This window comes from Rhinopithecus bieti, unplaced genomic scaffold (genome assembly GCF_001698545.2).
Source record: "Rhinopithecus bieti isolate Rb0 unplaced genomic scaffold, ASM169854v2 scaffold_35856, whole genome shotgun sequence".
Classification (NCBI taxonomy): Eukaryota; Metazoa; Chordata; class Mammalia; order Primates; family Cercopithecidae; genus Rhinopithecus; species Rhinopithecus bieti.
Window position 1 is genome coordinate 268,840 of NW_016815820.1, and position 27,358 is coordinate 296,197.

Consider the following 27,358-nt stretch of genomic DNA (forward strand, 5'->3'; position numbering starts at 1 on the left):
AAATAAAACAATTTTCTAAATTAAAAAATGAGATTTATTTTTACATTGTAAATATTTTTTATATTATAAATGCTTAGTTTTTAATGTTTTACTAATATCTAAGTCACCCTATATACTTGGGGTATTTAATTTTTAACAGTAATGGATAGAAGCTTATACTTTAAGTAACAGTAGTAGTAGTCTTGATGATTTAAAAGAAAATTTGTTTTGACTGACCTTGTCAGATATAATAGATTGTTTTTAACCTGTGGCTGCTGAGGAGCTCACTAAGAACAGAAGTTGGCTAGGCATGGTGGCTTGTGCTCGTAATCCCAGGACTTGGCTGAGGTTGGTGGATCCCTTGAGGCCAAGAGTTCAAGACCAGCCTGACCAACATACTGAAACCTTGTCTCTTCCAAAAATACAAAAATTAGCTGGGCGTGGTGGCTTACACCGGTAGTCCCAGCTACTCAGGAGGCTGAGGCAGGAGAATCACTTAAGTCCAGGAGGCGGAGGTTGCGGTGAGCTGAAATCATGCCACTATACTCCAGCCTGGGTGACAGAGTAAGACTCTGTCTCAAAAAAGAAAAAAGAAAAAGAACAAAAGTTTCTTTTCTGACATTTTTATGTTTATTTGCATTTGTGTTAATAGAAGTATTATCTTAATTTTTTAAAGTTGCCTTCCCATATTGTGAAGATTTGTTAATGTAAATTTAATGTTACCTGTATTCAACTAGCTGTACATCTCATCTGCATACTCTCATTTCAAACCTGTAATTGTTTTAGTGAAAAAAATGTTATTTATAGAAGTTTACTTTGCTGTTACAAGAAGATTTATTTTTCAGGTGCACGAGAAACAGATTACCCTGCAGGAGAAGATCTTTCAGAATCTGGTCAGGTAGACAAAGCATCTTTATGTGGAAGCATGACAAGCAACAGCTCAGCAGAGACAGACAGCCTATTAGGAGGCATCACGGTGGTTGGTTGTTCTGCAGAAGGTGTGACAGGAGCTGCAACTTCACCTAGTACCAATGGTGCTTCTCCAGTGATGGATAAACCACCAGGTATATCCATTCTTTTTACCTGCCATCTGTATAGAGTCTAAGGCTACCCTCAGATGCCTCATTATGGACTTAATTTAGATCTTAAGTAACAAGGTTGAAAGAACTTGAAAGAAGATGCTGTAGGCTGGGCGCGGTCGCTCATGCCTGTAATCCCAGCACTTTGGGAGGCCGAGACGGGCAGATCACAAGGTCAGGAGATCAAGACCATCCTGGCTAACACAGTGAAACCCCGTCTCACTAAAATGACAAAAAATTAGCCAGGCATAGTAGCAGGTGCCTGTAGTCCCAGCTACTCGGGAGGCTGAGGAAGGAGAATGGCGTGAACCCGGGAGGTGGAGCTTGCAGTGAGCCGAGATTGTGCCGCTGCACTCCAGCCTGGGTGACAGAGCGAGACTCCGCCAAAAAAAAAAAAAAGATGCTGTAATGACTGTTAAATGGAATCAAGAATTCTTAATTTAATGATACAGTGTGAAGGAGTGGGTAGATGGAATGGAATTCTATAACAGGGGTTTGTGTGGGGAAATAATTGGAAGAGAAAAGCCCAGACTCGGAATAGTGTTTTATTTACTTTGTAGAAATGGAAGCAGAAAATAGTGAGGTTGATGAAAATGTTCCAACAGCAGAAGAAGCAACTGAAGCTACAGAAGGGAATGCGGGATCAGCTGAAGACACAGTGGACATCTCCCAAACTGGCGTCTACACAGAGCATGTCTTTACAGATCCTTTGGGAGTTCAAATCCCAGAAGACCTCTCCCCAGTGTATCAGTCGAGGTATAATAATGGGTCATCAACTTAGGAGACTGGGTGAAGTGCACAGATAAAAGGAACCAAAATAATCTCAAGCAGTCAAAAGATTTCCACTAATTAGTGTCACTGTGGTGGACTAAAAGATACCTATTCTTGTGATATCTTCATGTATTCCCTCTCCATCATTCTCCCTGGATATTCCCCCCCATTTCTTCCATACACCTTCCAACTTAAAAAAAAAATATTCTTCCTCTTAGTGTATAAAGTAAGCAAGATTAATTAATAACCCATTTAAGCCTAGTGGTCCATTATTGGAATACTAAGATTGTGGGAGTTATTCATATCCTACTGCTCAAAGTCATCGCTGAGGCCTGATTTTTTACCAAAAAAATTTGCAATCTCCAGCATAAATGGGTTAACATTTAATTCTTTTTTTTTTCTTTTTCTTTTTTTTTGAGATGGCATCTCGGCCGGGCGCGGTGGCTCAAGCCTGTAATCCCAGCACTTTGGGAGGCCGAGGCGGGCGGATCACGAGGTCAGGAGATCGAGACCATCCTGGCTAACACTGAAACCCCGTCTCTATTAAAAAATACGAAAAAAAACTAGCCGGGCGAGGTGGCGGGCGCCTGTAGTCCCAGCTACTCGGAGGCTGAGGCAGGAGAATGGCGGTAAACCCGGGAGGCGGAGCTTGCAGTGAGCTGAGATCCAGCCACTGCACTCCAGCCCAGGCAACAGAGCGAGACTCCGTCTCAAAAAAAAAAAAAAGAGAGATGGCATCTCACCCTGTCACCCAAGCTGGAGTGCAGTGGTGCAATCTTAGCTCACTGCAACCCCCGCCTTCCAAGTTCAAGCAATTCTCCTGCCTCAGCCTCCCAAGCAGCTGAGATTACAGGCATGTGCTGCCACGCCCAGCTAATTTTTGTATTTTTAGTAGAGATGGGGTTTCACCATGTTGGCCAGGCTGGTCTTGAACTCTTGGCCTCAAGAAAAACACCCACCTTGCCCTCCCAAAGTGCGGGGATTACAGGCGTGAACCACCGCACCTGGCCTGAATTATTAATTTAAGAATAAGTCATGTTTGAATTTGATAGCCTGGTTATATATTTTACTAAATATGCCCTGACAATTCAAAAGAAAGGTTTTGTGATAGAACATTAAACATATTTCAGATTTAATTTATTTTAGGTAACTCTTTATATATCTCCCTCCTTTTTGCATGTGTGTATCCCTCCCGTCTCTCTCACCTGAGAAGAAACTATGACAAAACCCAAAATAAGAGACAGCCATAATAATAGTCTGAATATTAACTGCTGTATTTCATTACAATGTCTTATTATCTTATCTGCTCCTTGGGCTTCCTAGTTTGTTAATGTTATTTCTGATACAATTGTTGAAATATGTGATGTAAGCTTTTGACTTTGGCTTCTCTGGAATTCTGGTGGTTTTTTTTTTTTTTTTTTTTTAACTAGAAGTTTCAGCCAGGTATGATAGTGTATGTGCCTCTAGTCCCTGTTACTCAGGAGGCTGAGGTGGAAAGATCACTTGAGCCTGGGAGGTCAAGGCTGCAGTGAGCCCTGTTTGTGCCAGTGCACTCCAGCCTGGGTGACAGAGTGATACCCTATTTCTAAAAAATAAATAATAAACAAATGAACAAACTTAAATGTAGAAGTATTTATCCCTGAAAACTATAGTTAAGTATACTCAGATTTCTTTCCTTTTGCCCTACCTTTCCAGCAATGACTCAGATGCATATAAAGATCAAATATCAGTACTGCCAAATGAACAAGACCTGGTGAGAGAAGAAGCCCAGAAAATGAGTAGTCTTTTACCAACTATGTGGCTTGGAGCTCAAAATGGCTGGTAGGTGCCAACACTTTTAACATTAGAATATGTTTATTGTTTTACTTTTGCTTTTGAAATTGGAAGATAAGTAAAATATGGTAAACACAAATACAAAAAGTGTGGATTAATGCAAAGAATTTTATATATATACACAATTTGATGTTATGTTGCAACTACCACATAAACTGGACTTGCACTGGTTCTGAATGGTAAGCCATATGTTTCTTTGTCACAGAATGTTCCCTTTCTATAATATTCTTGGAAGAAGAGGTACGTAAAATTTTAAAATCAAGCTGATACAGAAATAGAAAATCCTGAACAGCACAAAGACAGAGAATATTTAATTTATGTAGGCTAGAATGTGGGCAGGAAAACTGGGATTAAACCAACATTTTGGCTGCAGGAAGGCCCAATCCCAACTTTTAATACATTTTTCACTAAGATAGGCAAAACAAATCACGATCTGAAAAGTCAGATGATGATAACTAATATTATATGGTTTGTTCATTTTTCAGTCATGTGGAGAGTTTTACAAGATTGTGCATTTCCCAAGGTTAAGCAGGATTACTGTTGAGCATCTCTAATCCAAAATTTGAAACTTTTTGACCACTGATAGGATGCTGGCAGGTAATGCTCATTGGAGCATTTTGGATTTTTGAATTAGGAATATTCAACTGTTATGTATAATGTAAACATTCTAAAATCTGAAAAAATCAGAAATCCGAACACCTCTGGTCCCAAGCCAAATAAGGGTTACTCAACCTGTAGTACGTCTTTTTCATATGAGTCCAATACTATAAAGTGAGGAGTTGCCAAACTTAGCATAACTGTCTTCCAGTAGAGCATTATGGGCACTGAAATTTGAATTTCATATAAATCTCCCCTGTCACAAAATACCCCTGATTTCCCCCCCACACACACCTTTAAAAATATAAAAACTATTCTTAACTTGCAGGCTGGATTAAAACAGGTGGCAGACTGGATCTGGCCTGTAGGCAATAGTTTGCGACTCCCTATGTGGGCCACTCTGTCATCCAAAAGTTGTAGGTCAGTGTAGTAGAGAGGTAAGGTAATTCAAAAAAAAGAGTTTTGCCCAAGGACTAAGTGTGTGAAACTGACTGCATTGTACTAGTTCCTGCTTTTCAGTCTTCATATGTTTCTCTTTGCTCAGCAGCCTATTTCTCTACCTTGGGCCTACCCTCACTCTCATTTTTCTTTTGTGACCATTGCACAAAAGCAGCAGCACCTTTTCCTAAAGTTTATGTTACTCTTCTTTCCTTCTGAATGAACTTCGCAATCATTATTAGATATATGCAATGTCTTGATGTTTTCTATGCCTTACCAGTGTTGACTTTGTTCTTGCAGTTTGTATGTCCATTCATCTGTAGCCCAGTGGAGGAAATGTCTCCATTCCATTAAACTTAAAGATTCGATTCTCAGTATTGTGTAAGTTTTATTTTGGAAATTCTTCTTGTTAAAACTATGCATTTTGGTATAAACTAGATTTTAAGACTTTGAAAGCTAATACATGTTTCACAACTAAATTAGTATCCAGATTTGTTTGTTTTTTTTCACCCTTTTTATGGAATCAGAGAAGTTAAGTGAGAATGAAACCGTATAATAGAAAACCAAGTAGAAAGGTAAACTTGCTTGATTGAGTCCTCACCATACTGGGAGTTCTTTAGTACTACAGGAAATAACCAATACCTATTAATTTATGTTTATTTTAGAATATTCTTTATGGCTTGTGAATATGTTGATTGGGGCATTGATTTACTAGTTCTTTTCTGTGTGTTCCCTATCAAAAATCAGACAGTTTATCTCTGAGCCCACAGAGCTGACTCTGTTGGTTCCACTCAAGGTGCATGTCTCTGGTCTTTGGAGTTTGTGTTGATTGTCTGTGATGAGAGGAGAAGCTTGGCCAGAAAGTGAAACAACTGAGATACCACTCATGCTGTTTATTTAGTTCAGCTGACATTTTTCACAGCCGGACATGCACAATGAAGAAAGCGGTGTGTTCATTGATGTTCTGGTGTCAGCTCCTTAACTCATCACAGATTGGTCCTTTGTGAGGCCCTGAACTAGTTCAGTACCATGTGGTCCCTTCTGTGTTCCTGAATGGAGAGTTCTGAACTCCCCTTTCCTGTTTGCAGACACGTGAAGGGAATCGTGTTAGTAGCCCTGGCTGATGGCACCCTTGCAATCTTTCACAGAGGAGTGGGTGAGTGGTGATGTGTATATAACATGGACGCTAATTTGTTGCTTTGCAAAGCATTTTTAAGTAGATTGGCTTATGTTTTAAAGAAATGATAGTCAGTAGGATAAAGAATAAATAACAATACACAACATCAGTAAATATATTAGTGCCTGCATGGAGGTATACATTAACAGATGCCTTAGGGAAAATATGTTTACCACAATGGGCATTTTATGGTACTTTTAAATAATGTGATAGGGAGGCATTTGTTTTTCATTCATATGCTTATGCAATTCAGAGAAACTTGGTGTTATTTTAATGTCCTATGTTTTAAAAATAATTTGTGTCCACTTAACATTTGGACTTTGTTTTAAAGAATTTTAATTGGGTAAGGTTTAATCGTTTTCATGTCACCTTATTTATATTTTCCCCCTTTAAAACCATTGTTTCATCTATAGAGGGGTGGTGGTATCAGAAACCCTACCTTGAATGAATTAAGTTGAGGGAATTTAGTATGTGTTCCTCCATAACTCCTTGGTACTTGTGTCAACCAAAAATGACACATCATTTTCTACCCACTTGATTGGTATATCTGGGAAGCATTATGAAATATAGATACCCTGAATTTGGATTTTAGAAAAACTTTTCCCAAAATCTCCTATCTTTCTGGGCTTGGGGAAATGTGGAGTAGATGACAGGTGCTTTTGTAATTGATTGGTACCTGAAAATTGCTGATTAGTGACTCCATATCATCAAAGAGCAAGAGGGCTGCGTTTTACCTTTTCAACCCTTTATCTATATTTGATCTTTACGTTAAATTATGAAGAAAGTTCCATGGTCATCCTCATTTTATAGATGAGGAAACTGAAACACAGCATTTTGGTCACTTTTTCATGGCCACTCAGCTAATAAGTGGGAAAGCCTACAAAAAAAGTGAAACAATGAATGTTTTGGTAAATTGAATTCAAAATAATATTGACAGAATAAGACAAGTAAAATACATGTAGTAAGTGTCAATGTAAAGTCCTGCATTTGAGTTCAGAAGAGCAAGATGGGGAGACATGTCTAAAGAGTGAGAATTACCTAAAGGTTGACTTTAGGTAATATGAGTTTAATGCCGTTAAGCCTCAAGGAAAAAAGGGTATTCAGGACAAGACAGCATATTCAATGGACATCAACAAAACAGAGTTAGGACGAAGGGTCTGTAAAACTGTGGTAGGTACAGAGCACGTGCCAAAGATACTTGGGTTGTTGTTTTTTTTTTTTTGTGTTTGTTGTTGTGTGTTTTTTTTTTTTTTTTTTTTTTTGTTTTTTTTTGAGACGGGTCTCGCTCTGGTCGCCACGCGGGCTGGAGTGCAGGCCGATCTCAGCCACTGCCAACTTATTGCCTCCCGGGTTTGACGCCCATTCTCCCTGCCTTCAGCCTCCTAGATGTGACTGGACTACAGGCGCCGACCACCACGTGCGCTGAGTTTTTGTATTTCTTAGGGTTAGAGACAGGGTTTCACCGGGTTTGCCAGGAATGCGTTCAATTCCTGACCCTTGTGACCTCCTGCCCGTCTCGCGCCTCCCAAGTGCTGATTACAGGCTTGAGCCACCACGCCCGCCGGTATACTTGGTTTTTTGAAAAGAGAGACATTCAGGGTGCTAATGAAGAAGTTTGAACTTGGATTTATTCTTTTTGTTTTTCCACTCTGCAAAAGTGCGCACGAATGGCGTGATTTACATACAAAAGACGACTTTGCTAGTGCTGGGTAGTATTTTTCAGTTAAAACTGTCTGAAATGAGATGTTTGCTTTGTGGCGTGTGCTCACAAAAGCTAACAACGCAAAGCAAGGTTCTGGCTGACGTGGTTCTTGCTTTCTTATTTCTATTATCACTGAAAATGTAGTATGCAGTTAATTCCTAGGTTAGGATGAATTGCCCTCAATTACTACCCAAGAAAATATCATCAAAATGTACAATGAAGTGAGAGCATAATTCCCAAATAACCTTAAGTCGCATTATAATTTTAAATATATTATGATACGATAACTTGTAACTGATTTATCATCACATACCCTGCTTTTTTTGTGAGCGTGTTTGTAAGGGGTCTGAGCTACTGGTGCTAGTTTGAAGGCAGATGATCGTTTGAGGGTCTCTTCCAACCGTTTGCGCTGTATGGAATAAAGAACCCAAGCTGCCAATAAAAGATATACTTAGTACGTGGACTATTGGGTGCCTTCCTCAATAACTATACTTATTGATACACAGAATACATGGTTTCTTGTGTTGATTTGCAGTAACAGTTGGTATGCGATTACTATATAACCTATTTATTTCTTTAAAGATGGCAGTGGATTTGTCGAAACTTCATCACGCTCTTAGACATTGCGACGGCCTCAATCATTCATCCGTTGCATGCACTGTGGTCACATGACAAAGCTGGTGTGGCCTATGAACAAAATCTATGTGTGCCAGCCAAAGCCATGAAAAATAGAGGCAGTCTATTAGCTGATGTTTTCTATATTTATTGAATTTGTATGGTCGAAGTACTATAGGACAATAATTATGTTTCAGCTTTTTTAGAAGATTGTTTCTGGGATCTGTGTGTTTTAGGGCACTTGAGTAGTGTATTTGAATATCTAGCGCTTTCTGTGTTACGTAACTCTCTTGCCACTTTTGACTGTGAGAGCGCGTAGGAAGCTGGCTTTTTTAAAAAGAAAGAGGATTTCTATACATGAATGTTAAAATGTGGTGTCTGTGCTATGTTATCCAGAGATATGTATGGTGTTGTGTGTGTGATACATGCGTTTTTGATACTGTTTAGTGTATATGAGGATATTGAGAACGAGGTGTGTTGTTTGTTTTGTCCCCATGTGTTAATCAGGCACATCCTATATGTTGTCCAGGTAGAAGATAACATTGCACTGGAATTCTGTATGTAAAAAGAAAACCTCATACCTCCTAGCATTGATTTCTTTTTTAGTTTTTTTTTTTTCTGGACAGAGTCTTGCGCTGTCACCAGGCTGGAGCTGCGTGGGCCACGTTTCTCGCTCACTGCCAATCTCCACCTCCCAGCTTCAAGCCAGTTCTCTTGCCTCAGCCTCCCAAAGTAGCTGGGATTACAGGTGCCGGCACCAACCCGGCTAATTTTTTAAATATTTTTTAGTAGGATGGCGGTGTTCACCATGTTGGCCGCTTTGGCCAGGCTAAGTCTCGAACTCCACCTCAGTGATCGCCTGCCTCGCCTCCGAGTGCTGGATTACGCGGCATGAGTCCCGCATCTGCCTAGCATTGTTTTCTACAGTTTTTTTTTTTTTTTGTTTTTTTTGCCACATACATAAAGCATTCGAAATTGTTTAGGAAAAAAAAAAACAACATACAGGAAATTAGGTGAAAGCTCTCCTTTACCCTCCCCAAATCACATTTCTTTCCCTGGAAGTCTCAAAGTTAACCATTTGGTGTTTGTTTTTTTAATATCAATTCTGTCTGTCTTATCTATATTTATCTATCTATATATCTGTTTATATATATCTAGTTAGCTAGCTATCTGGCCATCCATCCATCCATCCATCCACACACAAGTTGAGCATCCCTTTTTTTTTTTTTGGAGATGGAGTCTTGCTCTGTCGCCTGGGCTGGAGTGCAGTGGCCGGATCTCAGCTCACTGCAAGCTCCGCCTCCTGGGTTTACGCCATTCTCCTGCCTCAGCCTCCAGAGTAGCTGGGACTACAGGCGCCCGCCACCTTGCCCAGCTAGTTTTTTTGTATTTTTTAGTAGAGACGGGGTTTCACCATATTAGCCAGGATGGTCTCGATCACCTGACCTCGTGATCCGCCCGTCTCGGCCTTACAAAGTGCTGGGATTACAGGCTTGAGCCACCGCACCCGGCCAGAGTATCCCTTATTCAAAATGCTTGAGACCAAAAGTGTTTCACATTTTGGATTATTTTCAGATTTTGGAATATTTGCATATACATAAATAATGAAATATCTTGGGCATGGAACATAAAATTTATTTATGTTTAAATATATGTCTATTTAAATATGTGTTTATTTATGTCTAAACATAAAATTTATTTATGTTTCCTGTATACTTTATAACAGTGAAAAATATGATATACCATTAGTGCAGTAGAAAAAATACTGTGTTCAGGGTGACTTATGGTATCATATCAGCACTTAAACACTTCAGGTTTTAAAGCATTTCAGATTTCAGATTTTTGGATTGGGAATGCTCAGCCTATTCCTCACACACATATACAGCAGTGTGGGTTCCTTGTAGTTTAATTATATTTTGGTATTTTTGTTTGTTTGTTTTGAAACAAGGTCTCACTCTGTCACCCAGGATAGAGTGCAGGGGCGCAATCATAACTTGCTGCAGCCTCAAACTCCTGGGCTCTAGCAAGCCTCCTGCCTCAGCCTCCCAAGTAGCTGAGATCACAGGCACACGCCATTACACCTGGCTAATTTTTCTTTAATTTTTTTGTAGAGACGGGGTCTTGCTATATTGCCCAGACTGACCTCCAACTCCTGGGCTCAAGCAGTCCTCCCACCTCAGCCTCCCATGTAGCTGGGAATACAGGCGTGCACCACTATGCCCAGCTAATTTTTGTATTTATAGTAGAGTTGGGGTGTCACCATGTTGCCCAGGCTGATCTCAAACTCCTGGACTCAAAAGATCCTCCCATCTCGGCCTCCCAAAGTGCTGGGATTACAGGTGTGAGCCATCAGCACCCAGCCTGATTAATTATAATTGTGATCTTACTTCAACACAGGGGCTCTGCAACAACACAAAATCTGGAGATAAAATCTTTCTGTTAGGCCTGGTGCAGTGGCTCACGCTTGTAATCCCAGCACTTTGGAAGGCTGAGGTGGGCAGATCAGTTGAGGTCAGGAGTTTGAGACCAGCCTGGCCAACATGGTGAAAGCCTGCTCTACTAAAAATATAAAAATCAGCCCAGCATGGTGGTGTGTGCCTGTAATCCCACTACTCAGGAGGCTGAGGAAGGAGAATTGCCTGAACCCAGGAATGGGAGGTTGCAGTGAGCCGAGATTGCGCCATTGCACTCCAGCCTGGGTGACAAGAGCAAAGACTGTCTCAAAAATAAAAAAATTTAAAAAATCTTTCTGTTGAACACTGTTACATAGTGTGGATGTGCTAGTATTGTTGTGTGATGTCCTATATAGTGCTCAAGTCCAATATCCTGTTCTTAGTTCTTTATTTTGTTTTGCATTCTAGGACGAAAACAATTGTGTATATGAGTAATCATGTTTAATATATAGTATTTGGGCTTCTCTTTCAGTAGTCTGCTAACTTGTGCAAATTAGCACAGTTTTAAATATGAACTCCTATGTAGCAAAAGTAACTTTGTAATTGGACAATCTCTCCTAGAAATCTTTTGACGCACATCCCAGGAAGGAGAGCCAAGTACGACAGCTTGCGTGGGTGGGGGATGGCGTGTGGGTCTCCATTCGCTTGGATTCTACGCTTCGTCTCTATCATGCACACACTTATCAACATCTACAGGATGTGGACATTGAGCCTTATGTAAGCAAAATGTTAGGTAAGCTTCCAACATGTTTTATCTTTACCAATCAAAGAGGGTGTTTTATTTTATCTCTCTCTCTCTCTCTCTCTGTCTCTCTATTGAAATGGGGTCTTGCGTTGTTGCCCAGGATGGAGTGCAGTGGCTGTACACAGGTGCAGTCATAGCACACTATAGCCTTGGACTCTTGGGCTCAAGCAATCCTCTCACCTCAGCCTCCGTAGTAGCTGGGACTGTAGGTAGGCACATGCCACCTCACCCAGTCCTTGTTTTTATTTTTAAATAGTCTAAAATGCTGGGTAGAACCAATGAATTAAGTTACCTCAGGAATAGTGAACTTTTATCACTGAAAGTGTCAGACAGATGTTTCAGTCTGCCTTGTTTTTTTGTTTTTTGTTTTTTTCTTTTCTTTTTTTCAAGACAGGATCTCACTCTATCACCTAGGCTGGAGTGCAGTGGCACCATCACGGCTCACTGCAGCCTTGGCTTCCTGGGCTCAAGTGATCCTCCCACCTCAGCCTCCCCAGTAGCTGGACAGGCCTGCACCATCATGCCTGGCTACTTTAAACTCCAGTTGTTGCCCAGGCTGGCCTTAAACTCCAGGGCTCAAGTGATTGGCCCACCTCAGCCTCCCAAAGTGCTGGCGTTACAGGCATGAGCCAGTGCACCTGGCCCCTTATTGTTCTTGACGGAAAGTTGGGATCATTTTGGACTCCTCCTCTCTTATTTCCCACATCTAATCTGTCACTGGGAACGCTCAAGTCTGCCTCTAAAACTGTATTAGATCAGTTATTTCTTGTCTCTACCACTATCCTTTTACCCCCAGGCCTCCTAACTGGGCTCCCTGTTGCCACTCCAGTCTGTTCTCTGCCTAGGAACCAAGGTGCAGATATTACCTTGACATACGTCCACTGTTGCCTTGAGATGAAGTGACATGACCAGGAGACCTTACATGTTCTCAAACACTCCTTGCTCACACCAACCCACAGCTCAACAAGCTCCTTCCCATTTCAGGGTCCTCACATGTCCTGCTGTATCATCTACCTGGGAAGTTCTTCTTGGTCCCTTTTTACTTACATAGCTTTCAGGTCATAGCCTACCTGTCATATTCAGGAAAGACCTTCATTTAGATCCTGTCATACTTTGTCTTCATGGGCTTGTCATTATTGTGATTGCACCAGTGTTATGTGATTCTTGTTTATAATCTCTCCCCTACAGACCCTAAGCCCCATGAAGATCAGGGGCCATCATTATCTTGTTCCCTGCTCTATCTTGAGCACCGGACCCAGTGCTATAATGATTATTAGGAATGTCATAAAGGATTCCTTTCATGAAAAATGATTGAACTGGACCAGCGATTTTCAACCATTTAGAGTTACTGCCCTCAGAAAACCTTATTTCTAGCTATGTACCTTCTCCCTAAAATGTATACACATGTGCAAACACCAGCTAATTTCAGGGACATACTTTGACTGGAGGTTAAAGGTCCTAGGTTAGGCTGAATGGTAATTAAGCCTCCTTCTAACTCTGTAGTTCAGCGATCATGCTCTCAGTTCTTATAAGTAGAACTTATGAGTACTAATGTTGTCTTTCTTAAATGTATTACCTGTTCAATAAATTTGCCTTTCAAGTCACTGAAAATAAGATCATAAGATCAACTGTAAGAATTAACTTGAAATACAAAAATGCATTTATTCTCCCTAAATTATTTGTGTATAATACTTAAAATTTTTTAACTGCTTTAGAGCCTAAATATATAAATGAGGGGAAAAGTGTAGATTTTGTTTACAAATATTTTTATGCAAATAAACTTAAGGGAAACCAGAACTTTTTCAGCTTATAAGATCAAAGGACACTTGATTTCTCTGGGTTTGTTTGTTTTTAGAGACAAAGTCTCGCTCTGTTGCACAGGCTGGAGTGCAGTGGTGGGATCACAGTTCACAGAGCCTCAAACGCCTGGGCTTCAGTGACCCTCCCACCTCAGCCTCCCACATAGCTGGGACTACAGGCATGTGCCACCATGCCTGGCTAGTTTTTGTACTTTTTTTAGAGATTAGGTCTCAGTATGTTGCTCAGGTTGGTCTCAAACTCCTGGGATCAAGCAGTCATCCCACCTTGACCTCTAAAATGCTAGGATTTACAGACGTGATCCACCGTGCCCTGCCAGTTTCACTGTTTTCTGTTGGGGTTTTTTGTTCTATGTGTCGGTTTGGTTTTACAGTTCCCTGAGGAAATCCTGTGTCATAGTTCCTGATGTACCCTATTTCCTATGTACTTTTCTTCTAACTAATAATGTTACATTACCCACTTTTATGCTTTTCTTTTTCCATTAACCCTGAATTGTCAGACAATAAGCCCCAATAAGAGCTTACTTTGATATGAGCCTTCAGGAAACATCCATCTGGCTCTAGTCACATTTCCTCTGTGTTGTATCAATCCTGCTACTACTTCTTCCTTTTTTTTTTTTTTTTTTTTTGTAATCCTGCTACTTCTAAGGAACTTGGAATGTAACACGCTGTCTGCTTTAGTTTCTCAATAAAGTGTTCTCTCCTTTCTTTACAGGTACTGGAAAACTGGGCTTCTCTTTTGTGAGAATCACAGCTCTTATGGTGTCTTGTAATCGTTTGTGGGTGGGGACAGGAAATGGTGTCATTATCTCCATCCCATTGACAGAAAGTAAGTATATTTTTAGATAACTGCCATGGGTCAAATAGGAGAATTATAGGAAATAGTTATGTCTGGAATTCAAATCTGTGTTAGCTCAGAAAATCAGCGATGGCAAAGATCTAGCTATTGTTACTTCACTCAATGAAACTTACAAATTCTAGGAAAATAAGTTTTCATGTATCAAGACTAGTAGTCATAATTAAAGGTTTTTCCTTGTGAAAACGTTTTCACAGCTCGGGAATCACGGTCCTATTTCATCTTTGAAATAAAAGTTAAAGTCCGTTTCTCTTAAGCCTTGTTATACCATTGTCCAAAAATACTACCTAGCATCCATCCTAGTTTTTCATATCTCCTTAGCAGGTAGTTTGTCTTATTCGAAGTTTAAAAAAAGTTGTGGAAGAAGTTTCTCGGGAGTTCAGCAAGCCTTTCCATCTATCTTCTATTTTAAAAGAATGTGATTTATTGTTTTTATGAGTAAAATATACTTTGTGTGTTTCTCATACAATGTTCCATTACATTAATCATCCATTAAGTAAATGTTTTTGTGTTGCAAAATTCATGGCAGGGAATGGTTTAAAAGCAAATACTGTAAGTCTATAAAATACATTAATAAATATACACTTCAGAGTCACCCTTTTTTCAGGCCAGAGGAGGGAGAAAGACTAGAAGTATTTCAGAAGTCTTTAAAAGAACCCAAGGTTTCAATCCCAACTGTCTTTTCTGCAGTTACTTATAAATCATATTTAGACCTCTCCTTATATCCTAAGAGATTCCATTCCAGAGATCCCCCTGGAGTTCATTTCAGTTCATTTGTAAGAGTTTCATTTTAGCATAGTTCCTGGAACAGGAGGTTTCTTTTTAAAAACAGAGAGAGAGAGAATAAAGGAGAAATTTTAGCATTTAGGAAATGCTGCACATTGAGTTCTTAGTGTTTTGATTCAGATTCACTAAAATTGCTTTATTATTAAAAAAAAAAAAAAACCAAAATACCATAAATCAGATTTTCCTTTTGAGCAGAGATTCTATAGAAGGCTTGGGAAGAACTTTATGTATTACTTGGTATTATGCCAAGTGGGATCTTGTTATTTTCGTTAGAGGCTTTGAGTGCCAGTTTTGCCAGATAGAAGACGCTGAGAGTGGTGGCTCACAGTAATTCTCTCCTCCCTGTCGTGCACCTCTCCATGTCCCCTTTCCTCCTTTCTCACTTTAGCTGTAATCCTCCACCAGGGACGTTTACTGGGGCTGAGGGGTAAGTGCAGATCCTGAACCAAGCTCTTCTTCCTGGCTTCTAATAGCCACTGTAAGGCTGTTACCACTCCTCTAGAATACCCTCTTGAATGTTCCTAAATGTCATCCACTTGCAGTCACTGCATTGCAGCAGGTGTCTTTTTTTTTTTTTTTTTTTTTTAATGTTTGTTACATGGCCACCAAACTGCTCAGCAGCTTAGTCTATTTATCATCTTTTGTTGCAGCTGAACTTTCTTTCAGACTTTGTTTTCCTTCCAGTATAAACATGAAACATCTCTTAAAGCTGTCATTAATTTACATCGTTTACTCTTGTTACCGATCATATTTCTTTCATTTACTTACTCGCCCATGGAATGGGGATGTTTTGTGAGTCTGGTCTTTTACAGTAACGCAGCACACCATCAGTCTGATATCAATAAAAGCTGCTCTATTGTAGTGGCTGGATTCTTGTAAGCACAGCTTTTTACCACCCCCCTCAAGGGAAATATTCTTACTGCGAGGAAGAAAAATCAGAAGATAAACTATAAAGAAAGACTTTATTTGAAAATATACCCATTTACTTTAAACTGTATAATGTTTAGTTTTCTAACATGGGCATTAAAACAAAACAAGAAACAACTAAGATTCAAATTTGTTTTCTTGTTTTTAACTAAAATTACCTTTTAAATGAATAGATGTGTTTAAAAAATAAGCTTACTTATTGCTAGACTGGCAAAATCCCCTACTCCATTTACTGAGGTACTTAAAAATAACTAGCATGCTGTATCCCTTTTTTTCCCAGCTTTGTCTTGAATTGGCATTGCCATCCTTTTTTTATCTCAACTGGCTGTAGCTTTTAGATAATATCATAAGGATTAACCAGTAACCTCTTACATCCATTACTATTTTCTAGGGGAAAATATTTGGTATTTGGTTTTTCTGTTGCAGCAAATAAAACCTCAGGTGTACCGGGAAATCGTCCTGGAAGTGTAATCCGTGTATATGGTGATGAAAACAGCGATAAAGTGACTCCAGGGACATTTATACCCTATTGTTCAATGGCACATGCTCAGCTTTGCTTCCATGGGCACCGGGATGCTGTGAAATTCTTTGTGGCAGTCCCAGGTATGTTAGATTATTCTGTTGAGATGTTCCATGTAATTGTCTCTCTTCTGTCATCTCTTGGTTCCACTACCTAATAGTCTAGGGCTAAGTACTCGAATTGCAGGTAATTTCAATATATACGAAGGAAGTTCTGCAATGGAGGTGTGAGTAAGGTGGTATAGGGATACTTGAATGAAGTTATTCTGGAATATCTCTCCCACCCCCAAAGACAAATTTGTTGATTTTTCTTTAGGAGACTTGCTTACTTTTGAAAAGCAGTAGTAGTATTTTATCATCGTGGATCGCCAAAAATGGTCGTGACCTAATAAGAGAAATCACTAGAAAGAAGCTTCTATCATCAAGGCTGCATGGAGGAACAGAGAATGCACTCTGGTACCTTTAGCAGCTTAACAGTAAAAAGCAGTGGACTAGGAGGCCTGGGGGTCTGGGCCTTGTGTCTCTGCCACTAACCTCGAGCAAGTCACTTAACCTCAGAGACTCATTTCCTCACTCCTAGGTGGATGTGATTAATATCTGCTCTGCCTACTTCATTTGTTATGAAAATTAATGAAAATGCTACTGGGAGCTACAAAGCACTACCCAGACAAAAGGTGGTAGTGATGATGTCCAGTGAAAAATGAAAAATTATCCATTGACAATACTAAAGTGATGGTTACTGACCATCTGTAAGCAGGACCCATGTTTTGAATTCTTTTTTTTTTCCCATAAGTGGCAAGTTTAGGAGCTAGGCAAAGTTCAAATCTGACTTTGCCCCACCAACTAACTGTGTGATGTAGAAATAGCAGTGTCTTAGTATATTAGTCAGTGTTCTCCAGAGAAACAGAACCAGTAGGATGCGTGCGGATGTGCGTGTGAAGAGAGAGACATCCTAAGAAATTGGGTCACACAATTGTGGGGACTGGCAGGTCTGAAATCTGCAGGGCAGACTGGCAGGCTGGAGACCCCGGGAAGAGTGGATATTGCAGTCCAAATCTGAAAGCAGTCTGGAGGCAACATTTCTCTTTCTTTGGGATCACTCAGTCTTTTTCTCCTAAGGCTTTCAACTGGTTAGATGAGGCCCACCCACACTGTGGTGCATAATCACCTTTACTCAAAGTCTGTTGTTTTAAATGTTAATCACATCTAAAAAAGACTCACAGTGATATCGAGACTGGTGTTTGATCAAATATCTGGGTACCGAGCCAACAAGTCAAATTACTCATCATACTTATTTTCCCAAGGGTCTTCCAAAGAGTAAATGATTATATGTACATGGGGCAAGGGGTGGCATATGGTACCCTAAGCAATTATTCAGTTATTTTTAACAACAGTGATAATGAGCTTTCTGAAACCTCATTTGTACATTTTATATATTTGTGTAGTAATTTGCTTCCTAGAAATGGGATTGCTGGTAACAGTGTTTCTCTTGCTTAAAAAAAAAAAAATGAAATATCAGAGTCCCCTTTAAATCTCCTTTGTATCCCTCTCTAATCCCATTCTCCTCTCCTTTTCCTCTCCATTGGTAACCACTGTCTTGAAGTTGATGCATATCCTCTTGCCCATGTTTTTGTATTTTTATTATGTTTGAATGTATTTATAAACAAAGTATGATTGTTCTGTGGTTTTGGACTTTACATGTTAAACGTTGTGCTTCATATGTATACTTCTACAACTTGCTTCTCATTTTTTGAGATTTATCAATGTTCATACGTAAAAATCTAGTTTATTCATTTAAATGATATTCTTATATCCGCATAAAAGTGCTACATTTTATTCATTCTTCTGTTGATGGACCTCTAGGCTTCTTCCCTTTCTTTTTTCACTATTAAAAACAGTACTGAAGCGGACCTTCTTGTGTGCATGTGCAAGAATTTTCTGTTGGATATAAATCCAAAAGTGGAATTAGCAACATGGTTGTTGTGAGGCCAGTTGGCCCTAAAAATTAAACCATTCTGGTTGGTCTTATCAGTAATACCACTGTGCTCTTGCTTCTGTGGCAGAGCTAACTCATCTACCAACAGAAGTCATTTCTGCAATGCTTGATTTCTTCCAAAGTATAATTGAGTAATGTATGAATGAATCCCTGTGGGGATACGTCAGCCTATCCTATCCACTTTCAACATACATTAATTTTGTTACAGTGTGTCGCATTAATGACTGTCCACCTAGCTCCTGGAGGCACTGTCTGTGTAGTTTGACCAAAGGACAGCAGATTCTGACAAGGAAAAAAATCCCACAATTAAATCTTGCTAAGAGGGATGGCTTAGAGATTGCTCATTTGTTCATAGTGTGAATAGTAAAGGTTTCTCTCTTTCTACTATTTCACACTCAAGGATTCTACCTTAGAACTTAAGCTTTAGAACAAACAGCACATTTACTAGTAATTGTGTTTGCATAATCTAAATTAAAAATAACCTGTACTTTCCTTAAATATGAGAGGAAAGCCATAAATTTGAAATAAATTTAAATGTTAATGATGACAATGCAAACTCATAGGGCTTAAGTTGAAGACTTTTCTCAGTCTCTTACACAAATAAGCACATTCCTTTTCAAGGGAGAGACTTTTTCCACTGTCTTTCAGATCAAAAGATAATAGACTATAATAGTTTGCAGCAGGTAGGCTGCGTGTGGTGGCTCACACCTGTAATTCCACAACTTGGAAGTCAAGGCAAGAGGATCACTTGAGCCCAGGAGTTTGAGACCAGCCTGGGCAAACATAGCAAGACTTCATTAAAAATTTTTAAGAGACCGGGCATGGTGGCTCATGCCTGTAATCCCAGTACTTTGGGAGGCCTAGGTGGGTGGATTACTTGAGGTCAGGAGTTTGAGACCAGCCTGACCAACATGGTGAAACCCCATCTCTACTAAAATACAAAAATTAGCCAGGCGTGGTGGCGGGCACCTGTAATCGCAACTACTCGGGAGACTGAGGCAAGAGAATCGCTTGAACCCCAGAGGCAGAGGTTGCAGTGAGCCGAGATCACGCCAGTGCACTCCAACCTGGGCAACAAGAGCGAAACTCTGTCTCAAAAAAATAATAATAAAATAGTTTGGTCCGGTGCAGTGGCTCACGTCTGTAATTCCAACACTTTGGGAGGCCGAGGCAGGCAGATCATGAGGTCTGGAGATCTAGACCATCCTGGCTAACACAGTGAAACTCTGTCTCTACTGAAAATACAAAAAATTAGCCGGGCGTAGTGGCACGCGCTTGTAGTCCCAGCCACTCAGGATCTGAGGCAGGAGAATCGCTTGAACCCGGGAAGCAGAGGTTGCAGTGAGCCAAGATCATTCCACTGCACTCCAGCCTGAGCAACAAAGCGAGACTCCGTCTCAAAAGAAAAAGGAAGTAGTTTGAAGCAGGCAGCTAAGACCCACCTTGCCGTGCATATATCTCATACTGGTTTTGGGGTCTATTCCTGCTTTGTTACAAAATTGCTTTACTTAGATTTTCAAATTGGTTTTTTGTTTGTTTGTTTGTTTATTTTTTAGAGACAAGGTCTTGCTCTGTCGCCCAGGCTGGAGTACAGTGGCACATCACAGCTCACTGCAACATTGAACTCCTGGGCTCAAGTGATCTTTCTGCCTTAACCTCCCAAGAAGCCAGGACTACAGGCGCACACCACCACACCCAGCAAACTCTTTTTGTAGAGATGAGGCCTTACTGTATTTCCCAGGCTGGTCCCAATCTCCTGGCCTGAAGTGATTCTCCCACTTTGGCCTCTCAAAGGCATGAGCCACCATGCCCAGCCTCAAATTGGGTTCTTAAAATCTTCATATAAATGTTTTCTGATCATGGATAGCCTTCTAGCTTCCCCAGTATTTGGTTATTAGAATATATTTACCTTTTTGTTTAACTCTAAAAATATTTAAAAAAAAAAAAAAAAAGCCAGCCTCCCTTCTGTGATAAGTAATATTCACTTTTGTTTCTGTGTAAAACAGGTCAAGTCATCAGCCCACAAAGTAGCAGTAGTGGCACGGATCTGACAGGTGACAAAGCAGGGCCATCTGCACAGGAGCCTGGTAGTCAGACACCCTTGAAGTCTATGCTTGTCATCAGTGGAGGAGAGGGCTACATCGACTTCCGAATGGGTACGTCATTGGTTCTGGGAGCTCAGTGTGCACTGTGTGCTATGACTTGGGTTTACTCCCAAAGTAAATAAGAAACCACTCTGATAATAATTCATAAAAGGTTCTCTTCTAGCTCTTTACATAGGAAAGAATTTCGTGTTTCTTGTTTTTTGTTTTTTTCTTTTTGGTATTTCTTCTTTTTTTTTTATTTGAGATGAAGTCTCATGCTTTCACCCAGGCTGGAGTGCAGTGGCATGATCTCAGCTCACTGCAATCTCTGCCTCGAGGTTCAAGTGATTCTCCTGCCTCAGCCTCCCAGGTAGCCGGAATTACAGACGTGCATCACCACACCCGGATAGTTTTTGTATTTTTAGTAGAGATGAGGTTTCACCATGTTGGCCAGGCTAGTCTCAAACTCCTGACATCAAGTAATCCACCCTCCTCGGCCTCCCAGCTGGGATTACAAGCCTGAGCCACCGCACCCGGCCCTTGGTATTTCTTTTCATACCAAAATGTATTGTTTGAAGGGAGCATTAGAAATAGCAGGATGTGTTGGCCGGGCGCGGTGGCTCAAGCCTGTAATCCCAGCACTTTGGGAGGCCGAGACGGGCGGGTCACAAGGTCAGGAGATCGAGACCATCCTGGCTAATACGGTGAAACCCCGTCTCTACTAAAAAATACAAAAAAGTAGCCGGGCGAGGTGGCAGGCGCCTGTAGTCCCAGCTACTCTGGAGGCTGAGGCAGGAGAATGGCGTAAACCCGGGGGGCGGAGCTTGCAGTGAGCTGAGATCCGGCCACTGCACTCCAGCCTGGGCGACAGAGCGAGACTCTGTCTCAAAAAAAAGAAATAGCAGGATGTGGTCAATGTGAAGTTTTACGTGAAAAGCATAAGATTTAGGGTCAGAAGGCCTTGGACAAGTCATTCAACCTCCTAGAGCCTCGGTTTTCTAACTGGCAAAATGGAGAAATAAAAATATTTCTTAAAGTGTTGTTTGTGTCAAAACAACTTCATTTGTTCATTTTCTTAAAAACAAACATGTTATTATATTATTATATATTATATTAAACATATAGTGCTCAATTGAGCACCTACTGTGTACCTATCAGTCTTAAACTGGAGATGCAGAAACAAATCAGACAAAGCCTTCATCTAATAGATTATAGAACAGCGCAGAGATGTAGACATGTTAATAAATTAAAATGTTACTGATGCTCTGGTGGTGAGTAGTCAGTTCTTTCCAAGGGGAGGGAGAGAAGGAAGTCAAGAAATGATGCTTGAAGGGACTCAGTGCTGCACAGTCTTAGCCCAGAGGGTCAGGTTGGGGAATGGGGTGGGGAGGACCAGGGATTGGCACTCCGAGGTAGGAGAGTAGCTTGGCCAAAGGTTTAGAGATATGAAACCATCTTAATGGAAGAAAAGCTATTTTAAAATGACAAGAGCGTGGAGTAGAAGAAAGTATGAATTTCTTCTCAAAAGGGAGGGAGGGACCGGAGTATAGGAGGCCTTTACATACCAGATTAAGAAGATTGTACTTTATCTTTCAAGCAAAAGAGAACTATAGGAGCAATGTGATTAGAGTTGTGTGAAGGAGGTTCAAGACTAGACGTAGGGAAATGAGTTGGGAACAAGTGAATATCCAAGAAAGGTAGTAACAGTGGGAACCGATAAGAGAAGCATGATGGGAATGTGGGGAAATGGGGAATAGGCCATAGAGCTCAGGACTGTCAACAGGAGAAGCAGGTCTGGAGGGACTGAAAGAGGAGTCCAGTGCTAGTCATGTTGATCTTGAAGAGCGTAGTGGTGATTTAGGTGGGAAATTTCCACTGGGCTTCTGAATATACAGGTCCTCTATCTTAGGAGGGAGAGATTTGGGAGCTGTCTGCGTGGAGTGGTACTAAAAGCCATGAGGGTTGGTGAGTTCACCCAGGGAGTTAAAAGAAAAGGTTCCAGTGGTGAAACCCAGTCTCTAATAAAAATACAAAAATTAGCCGAGCGTGATGCTGTGTACCTGTGATCCCAGCTATTCAGGAGGCTGAGACAGGAGAATCACTTGAACCCAGGAGGTGGAGGTTGCAGTAAGCTGAGATGTGGTGTCACTGTACTCCAGCCTGGGTGACAGAGTGAGACTCCATCTCAAAAAAAGAAAAGAAAGAAAAAGGAAAGGTTCCAGGATAGAACCCTGAATTCATACTCCATTTAAAGATCATTAGAGCTTATGGAGGGATCTGAGAAGGAATGACCAGAGATGTACAAAGAAAACATGGAGAATTGATGCTCATGAAAGAGTAGTGCTTTGTAAATTGTAAGACACTGTACCAATATGTTTATAATTATTTGCTATAATTTTTCTTTTTTGAGACAGAGTCTCACACTCTGTCACCCAGGCTGGAGTGCAGTGGCAAGATCTTGGCTCACTGCAACCTCCACCTTCTGGGTTCAAGCAATTCTCATGCCTCAACCTCCCAAGTAGCTGGGATTTCAGGCATGTGCCACCATGCCTGGTTAATTTTTGTACTTTTAGTAGAGATAGGGTTTCACCATGTTGGCCAAGCTGGTCTCAAACTCCTGGCCTCAAACAGTCCACCTTGTCTCATTTAAATGACCCTAAAAAATTAGGGTCATTTAAATGACAATGTGACAAATGTGATTAGTATCACTAATATCTGATGCAAAAAGTTTGTTGACACTTTTAAAGGGAGAAGTCTGTTAGTGTTAACTTTAGAAATTGATTCCAGGAATGTCAGCAAGAAGGGAGTCATTTCAAAGTGTTTTGAGTAATTGACTATTGTTGAATTTCCTTTTATGAGAGGAATTGTTAGGGACTCCACTTGGCTGGGATGATTTTTGTAACTTTGTCTTGGAGTGCAGTATGGCAGTTGGAACCATACTGAGGAGTTTGTTAATAAAACCTCTATGTGGTTTTTCCATTTCCACTAAAATTCCTTCCATTTGTGGATCCTGAAAATAGAACAAAAATTGCTTAACCAGGTTTGGCAGTATCTCTCGTTATTTCCAGCCTGAAAAACAGACTTGTCTTTAGCATAGGCTAATTTTAATAGTGAATATACTGTTTTAAAAAAAATCGAATTTGATCTTTTTTGGGGTCCATTTCCTTTTCCATTTCCTGTAATATTTTAACAGTGAGAAATTGATTCTAACAGTCCCATATTTTAATGATTTAAATTTAAAACTTAAGCTGTAGAGACCCTAGCAGACAAGATAATTTTCTTACAAGTAAAATCTTCAAAACAACTCAGAAAAGAAATGCCAACAGCCTTTTGTCTCAGCCAGTTAATTTGTTGTCATTGAAATTTTTTTAAATTTAAGAGCCAAACTTAATTTTTTTACCTTCTAACCACCTGGTTATGTTTCAATTCAGAGATGGGATTTTGTCCTGAGTGTTCTCCTCTCTCTAGTTTGATATTGCTGTGAAAAGGCCATTACAGAACTAGTAAGGGAAAGTTTGGCCTGCAGAGAAAAATGCAGATATTTAGGGTTTTTTCTCTTCTGCTGTTTCTAGTCAACAGTATCAATATTTTCTTTTATCCAGCTGAAATTCACATGGGGCACATTACAAAATTCTGTTAGATCAGTGGAATATATCTTTAGATTGTGTGGTGTACATGTTTTTAGGATTCTGCTGAAGAATCCATCCCACTAGATAACCTTTCACTGGGTTGTGCCAAAATAACCCTGCTTTGTGACAACAGATACAATTGACGCAAGCTTGTATCGAGAAGTATCGTATGCCCTGCACTGGGTCTTGTGGAGAGGAGTGTGGTGTACCCCACACTGGGCCTTGGAAGCCAGTGTCTGATCAGGACACCGTGGATCACATTCACTCAACTGCCATGCGGAAGAGCCCGTATCTTGGCTGCTACTCCAACCTCTTTGTTTCTTCTTTTCCATCATGCACTGTTAATTCATAACCTATCCTAAACTTGAAAATCATTGGAAGAAAAACCCAGTAGCTGATGAATCTGCCATCTGCAGTGCTGCAGGCTGATTATTTTAATTTCCATATGCTTGTATCAATTATCTTCAATTGGAGAATGTTACACCTGTCATTGATAATAAGTGTGAGCTATTTGGGTTTAGTTAGTTTGCTCTGTACCTGTGCTCACGCATTTTATAACACAGTTTTTTTTTCTCATTTCTTAGTTTGAAATAAATGAGAGTAGACTCTTCATTTTGGATGAACACAGAATTGCCTTCTTAGCTTTTCATATCTGGTACCATCAGTATGCAGACATATTGGGATGGCTTTTCAACATAGTATAGTGAACTCGATTTTATAAATACAGTCTGAAAAATGAATTAACCTTTTCTGAAGTCAAGCAGTGGCTTGGGTGAATATGGGTGAGGATTCTGACTCATAGTATTTCTTTTACTGTTCACTCTCCCGTGAAAGTCAGACAAGTTTTGGGCATCTTGTTCATGGACTAATCACGAGCATTACATCTGACTCACATCGTTCTGTATTTTCTGTGCTCAGCCTAACTTGAGTCTTCGTATCATTCACTAGGTGATGAAGGTGGAGAATCAGAACTTCTTGGAGAGGATCTTCCACTTGAACCTTCTGTCACCAAAGCAGAAAGGAGTCACTTGATAGTGTGGCAAGTGATGTATGGCAGTGAGTGAGCCCACAGGAAACAGGTGGAGATGGGGAAGCCGTCTCCTCTGCATGGTTTATTTTCCCTCTATCCTTTTATTTAATGCTCTTTTGTGAGATAAGTTTCACCACATAATGTGTGAGCATTTTTTCCTGTTAACTTTATATTACAAAATCCGTTCTACCATAACAATACAGAGGAGCTAGCTGTTTACTGCACCAGTGTTATAGGGAACTTCAGTGTATTATGAACAAATCAAAGAATGTTTACTTCCTGCAAACTGGTGAATTATAGAAAGCAATCTAGATGTGGTTTACTCTGCCACAGTCTAATATCATTCACTTCATTTGATAGGGTCACTTGTTAGCTGTCACTAATAATGGAATTAATGGGAAACACTTGCTAAATGAAACTGTGCCATTAAATACAATAGCCGAGTTTTCCCCAGTATATTGTAAAATTGACACACACTAATAGAAGATGGATTATCAGGATTTATCTAAATGTTCGAGAGAGTTAAAAGCTAACTGTAAATTACTTTAACTTTCACTTTCAAATCTGACAAATCTTGTTTATATGGTATATAAAACTTTGTTTTCATCAGATTTGGGGGGGTTTTATATTAAAGAAATTAAGACTACACTATTTAAATAAACGTTTCCTGTTTCTGACTTATTAGAGCTCTAAAGTTTATGAGGCCTACTTCTCTGAATATTCTGATGGGTTTTTTTTTGAGACCAGTCTCATTTTCATACTGACATGTCTGAAAGGTTTATTATTTATAAAGCTTAAAACATACTCTGGGAAGCTTAGAAGATACTTCATCATGGGAGGATTTTTTTAAAGGAAATGTGTTTTGTATTTCTTGTACCAGAGAATGGTGATGTTGATTGAGTTTTTTCCATGTGAAAAATGTACTTGTTTGCCAAATGTTCCTAGACTGCTCTTAACCTGTTAATACAAGTAAAACTGTAGTGAGATGGAGTCTGGCCTAAGTACAGAATGAGAGATTTAATTAGGAAAGTTATTTTCTTTTGTTCTGTATGAAACTGTAGAACAGCTGCATACTTGGTATTTGGTACATGAATAACATGTTAGCTTTTGTGCCCTTTTGAGCTGAAAGGGTTATCTTCAAAACTATGAAGGGGAAGAAGACAAAGCTAACACACCACATAAAGTAAAAGTTGACATTACGTGTTTTCGTTCACAATGTCCAAAATAGGTTGGGCATGGTGGCTCACGCCTGTCATCCCAACACTTTAGGAGGCTAAGGCGGGTGGACTGCTTGAGCCCAGGAGTTCAAGACCAGCCTGGGCAACATGGCAAAACCCTGTCTCTACCAAAAAAACCAAAAAACAAAACAAAATAAATTAGCTGGGTGTGGTGGCACATGCCTGTAGTCCCAGCTACTTGGGAGGCTAAGGTGGGAGGATCACCTGGGTCCAGGAGGTCGGTTGCAGTGAGCCTTGATAGCACCACTGCACTCCAGCCTGGGTGATAGAGCAAGACCCTGTCTCAAAACAGACAGACAAGCAAAAAATAGATTAAAGTCTGGATTTCACTGATTTTCTTGCTTAATAAGTTTTTTAAAACCACAATGCTGCGATTTTTTCCCTCTCAAGCTTCTTGAAAATGTGTGATTTACCCTTTTTTATCTATTACTCTAAGCAAAGCTAAATTAATTTTTTTTTTTTTTTTTGAGACGGAGTCTGGCTCTGTTGCCCAGGCTGGAGTGCAGTGGCGTGATCTCAGCTCACTGCAACCTCCACCTCCCGGGTTCAAGTAGTTCTCCTGCCTCAGTCTCCCAAGTAGCTGGGATTACAGGTGTGTGCCACCATGTCTAGCGAATTTTTGTATTTTTAGTAGAGACAGGGTTTCACCACATTGGCCAGGCTGGTCTCAAACTCCTGACTTCAGATGATCCACTCGCCTTGGCCTCCCAAAGTGGTTGGATTACAGGTGTGAACCCCCGCGCCTGGCCAAAGCAAAGCTAAATGTAATTTTATGTACTGTTTTAACAGTATAAACCTATGGGATAAAGGCCCCCTAATCATCAGAAGGACTACTGAAAAGAAAAAGCAAACGTAGATGTCAAATTGTCTAATTATTCTTAAGTACCACTGATTTTTTTTTTCTGAACTATTATACAAAGATGTCTGTAAAAAGTATACCAGTGGCTTTTATGCATATAACATGATTAGGCTAGATGGTGAAGTATATGGGATTTCATGAGCCAGAGGAGGCATTTGGATCCATTGGGCCACATGTGACTATAAGCACATTGTGTATACAATAAAATTGTAGCCACTCATGTATTAA

At 40.1% G+C, this 27,358-nt stretch overlaps 1 protein-coding gene across 1 annotated transcript in view; it reads left to right on the forward strand.

The window, feature by feature from the left end:
- Positions 1 to 26,255, forward strand: part of SPAG9 (sperm associated antigen 9) — a 160,650-nt gene extending 134,395 nt beyond the window's left edge. The window contains exons 21-30 of the mRNA XM_017853862.1: positions 1,619 to 1,814; positions 3,525 to 3,650; positions 4,998 to 5,078; positions 5,786 to 5,860; positions 8,639 to 8,663; positions 11,206 to 11,377; positions 13,922 to 14,035; positions 16,202 to 16,378; positions 20,297 to 20,446; positions 24,952 to 26,255. Of these exons, the coding sequence (XP_017709351.1) occupies positions 1,619 to 1,814; positions 3,525 to 3,650; positions 4,998 to 5,078; positions 5,786 to 5,860; positions 8,639 to 8,663; positions 11,206 to 11,377; positions 13,922 to 14,035; positions 16,202 to 16,378; positions 20,297 to 20,446; positions 24,952 to 25,067 (1,232 nt within the window). The 3' untranslated portion in view covers positions 25,068 to 26,255. The remainder of the gene's footprint in view (positions 1 to 1,618; positions 1,815 to 3,524; positions 3,651 to 4,997; positions 5,079 to 5,785; positions 5,861 to 8,638; positions 8,664 to 11,205; positions 11,378 to 13,921; positions 14,036 to 16,201; positions 16,379 to 20,296; positions 20,447 to 24,951) is intronic.
- The last annotated feature ends 1,103 nt before the right edge of the window (positions 26,256 to 27,358 follow it).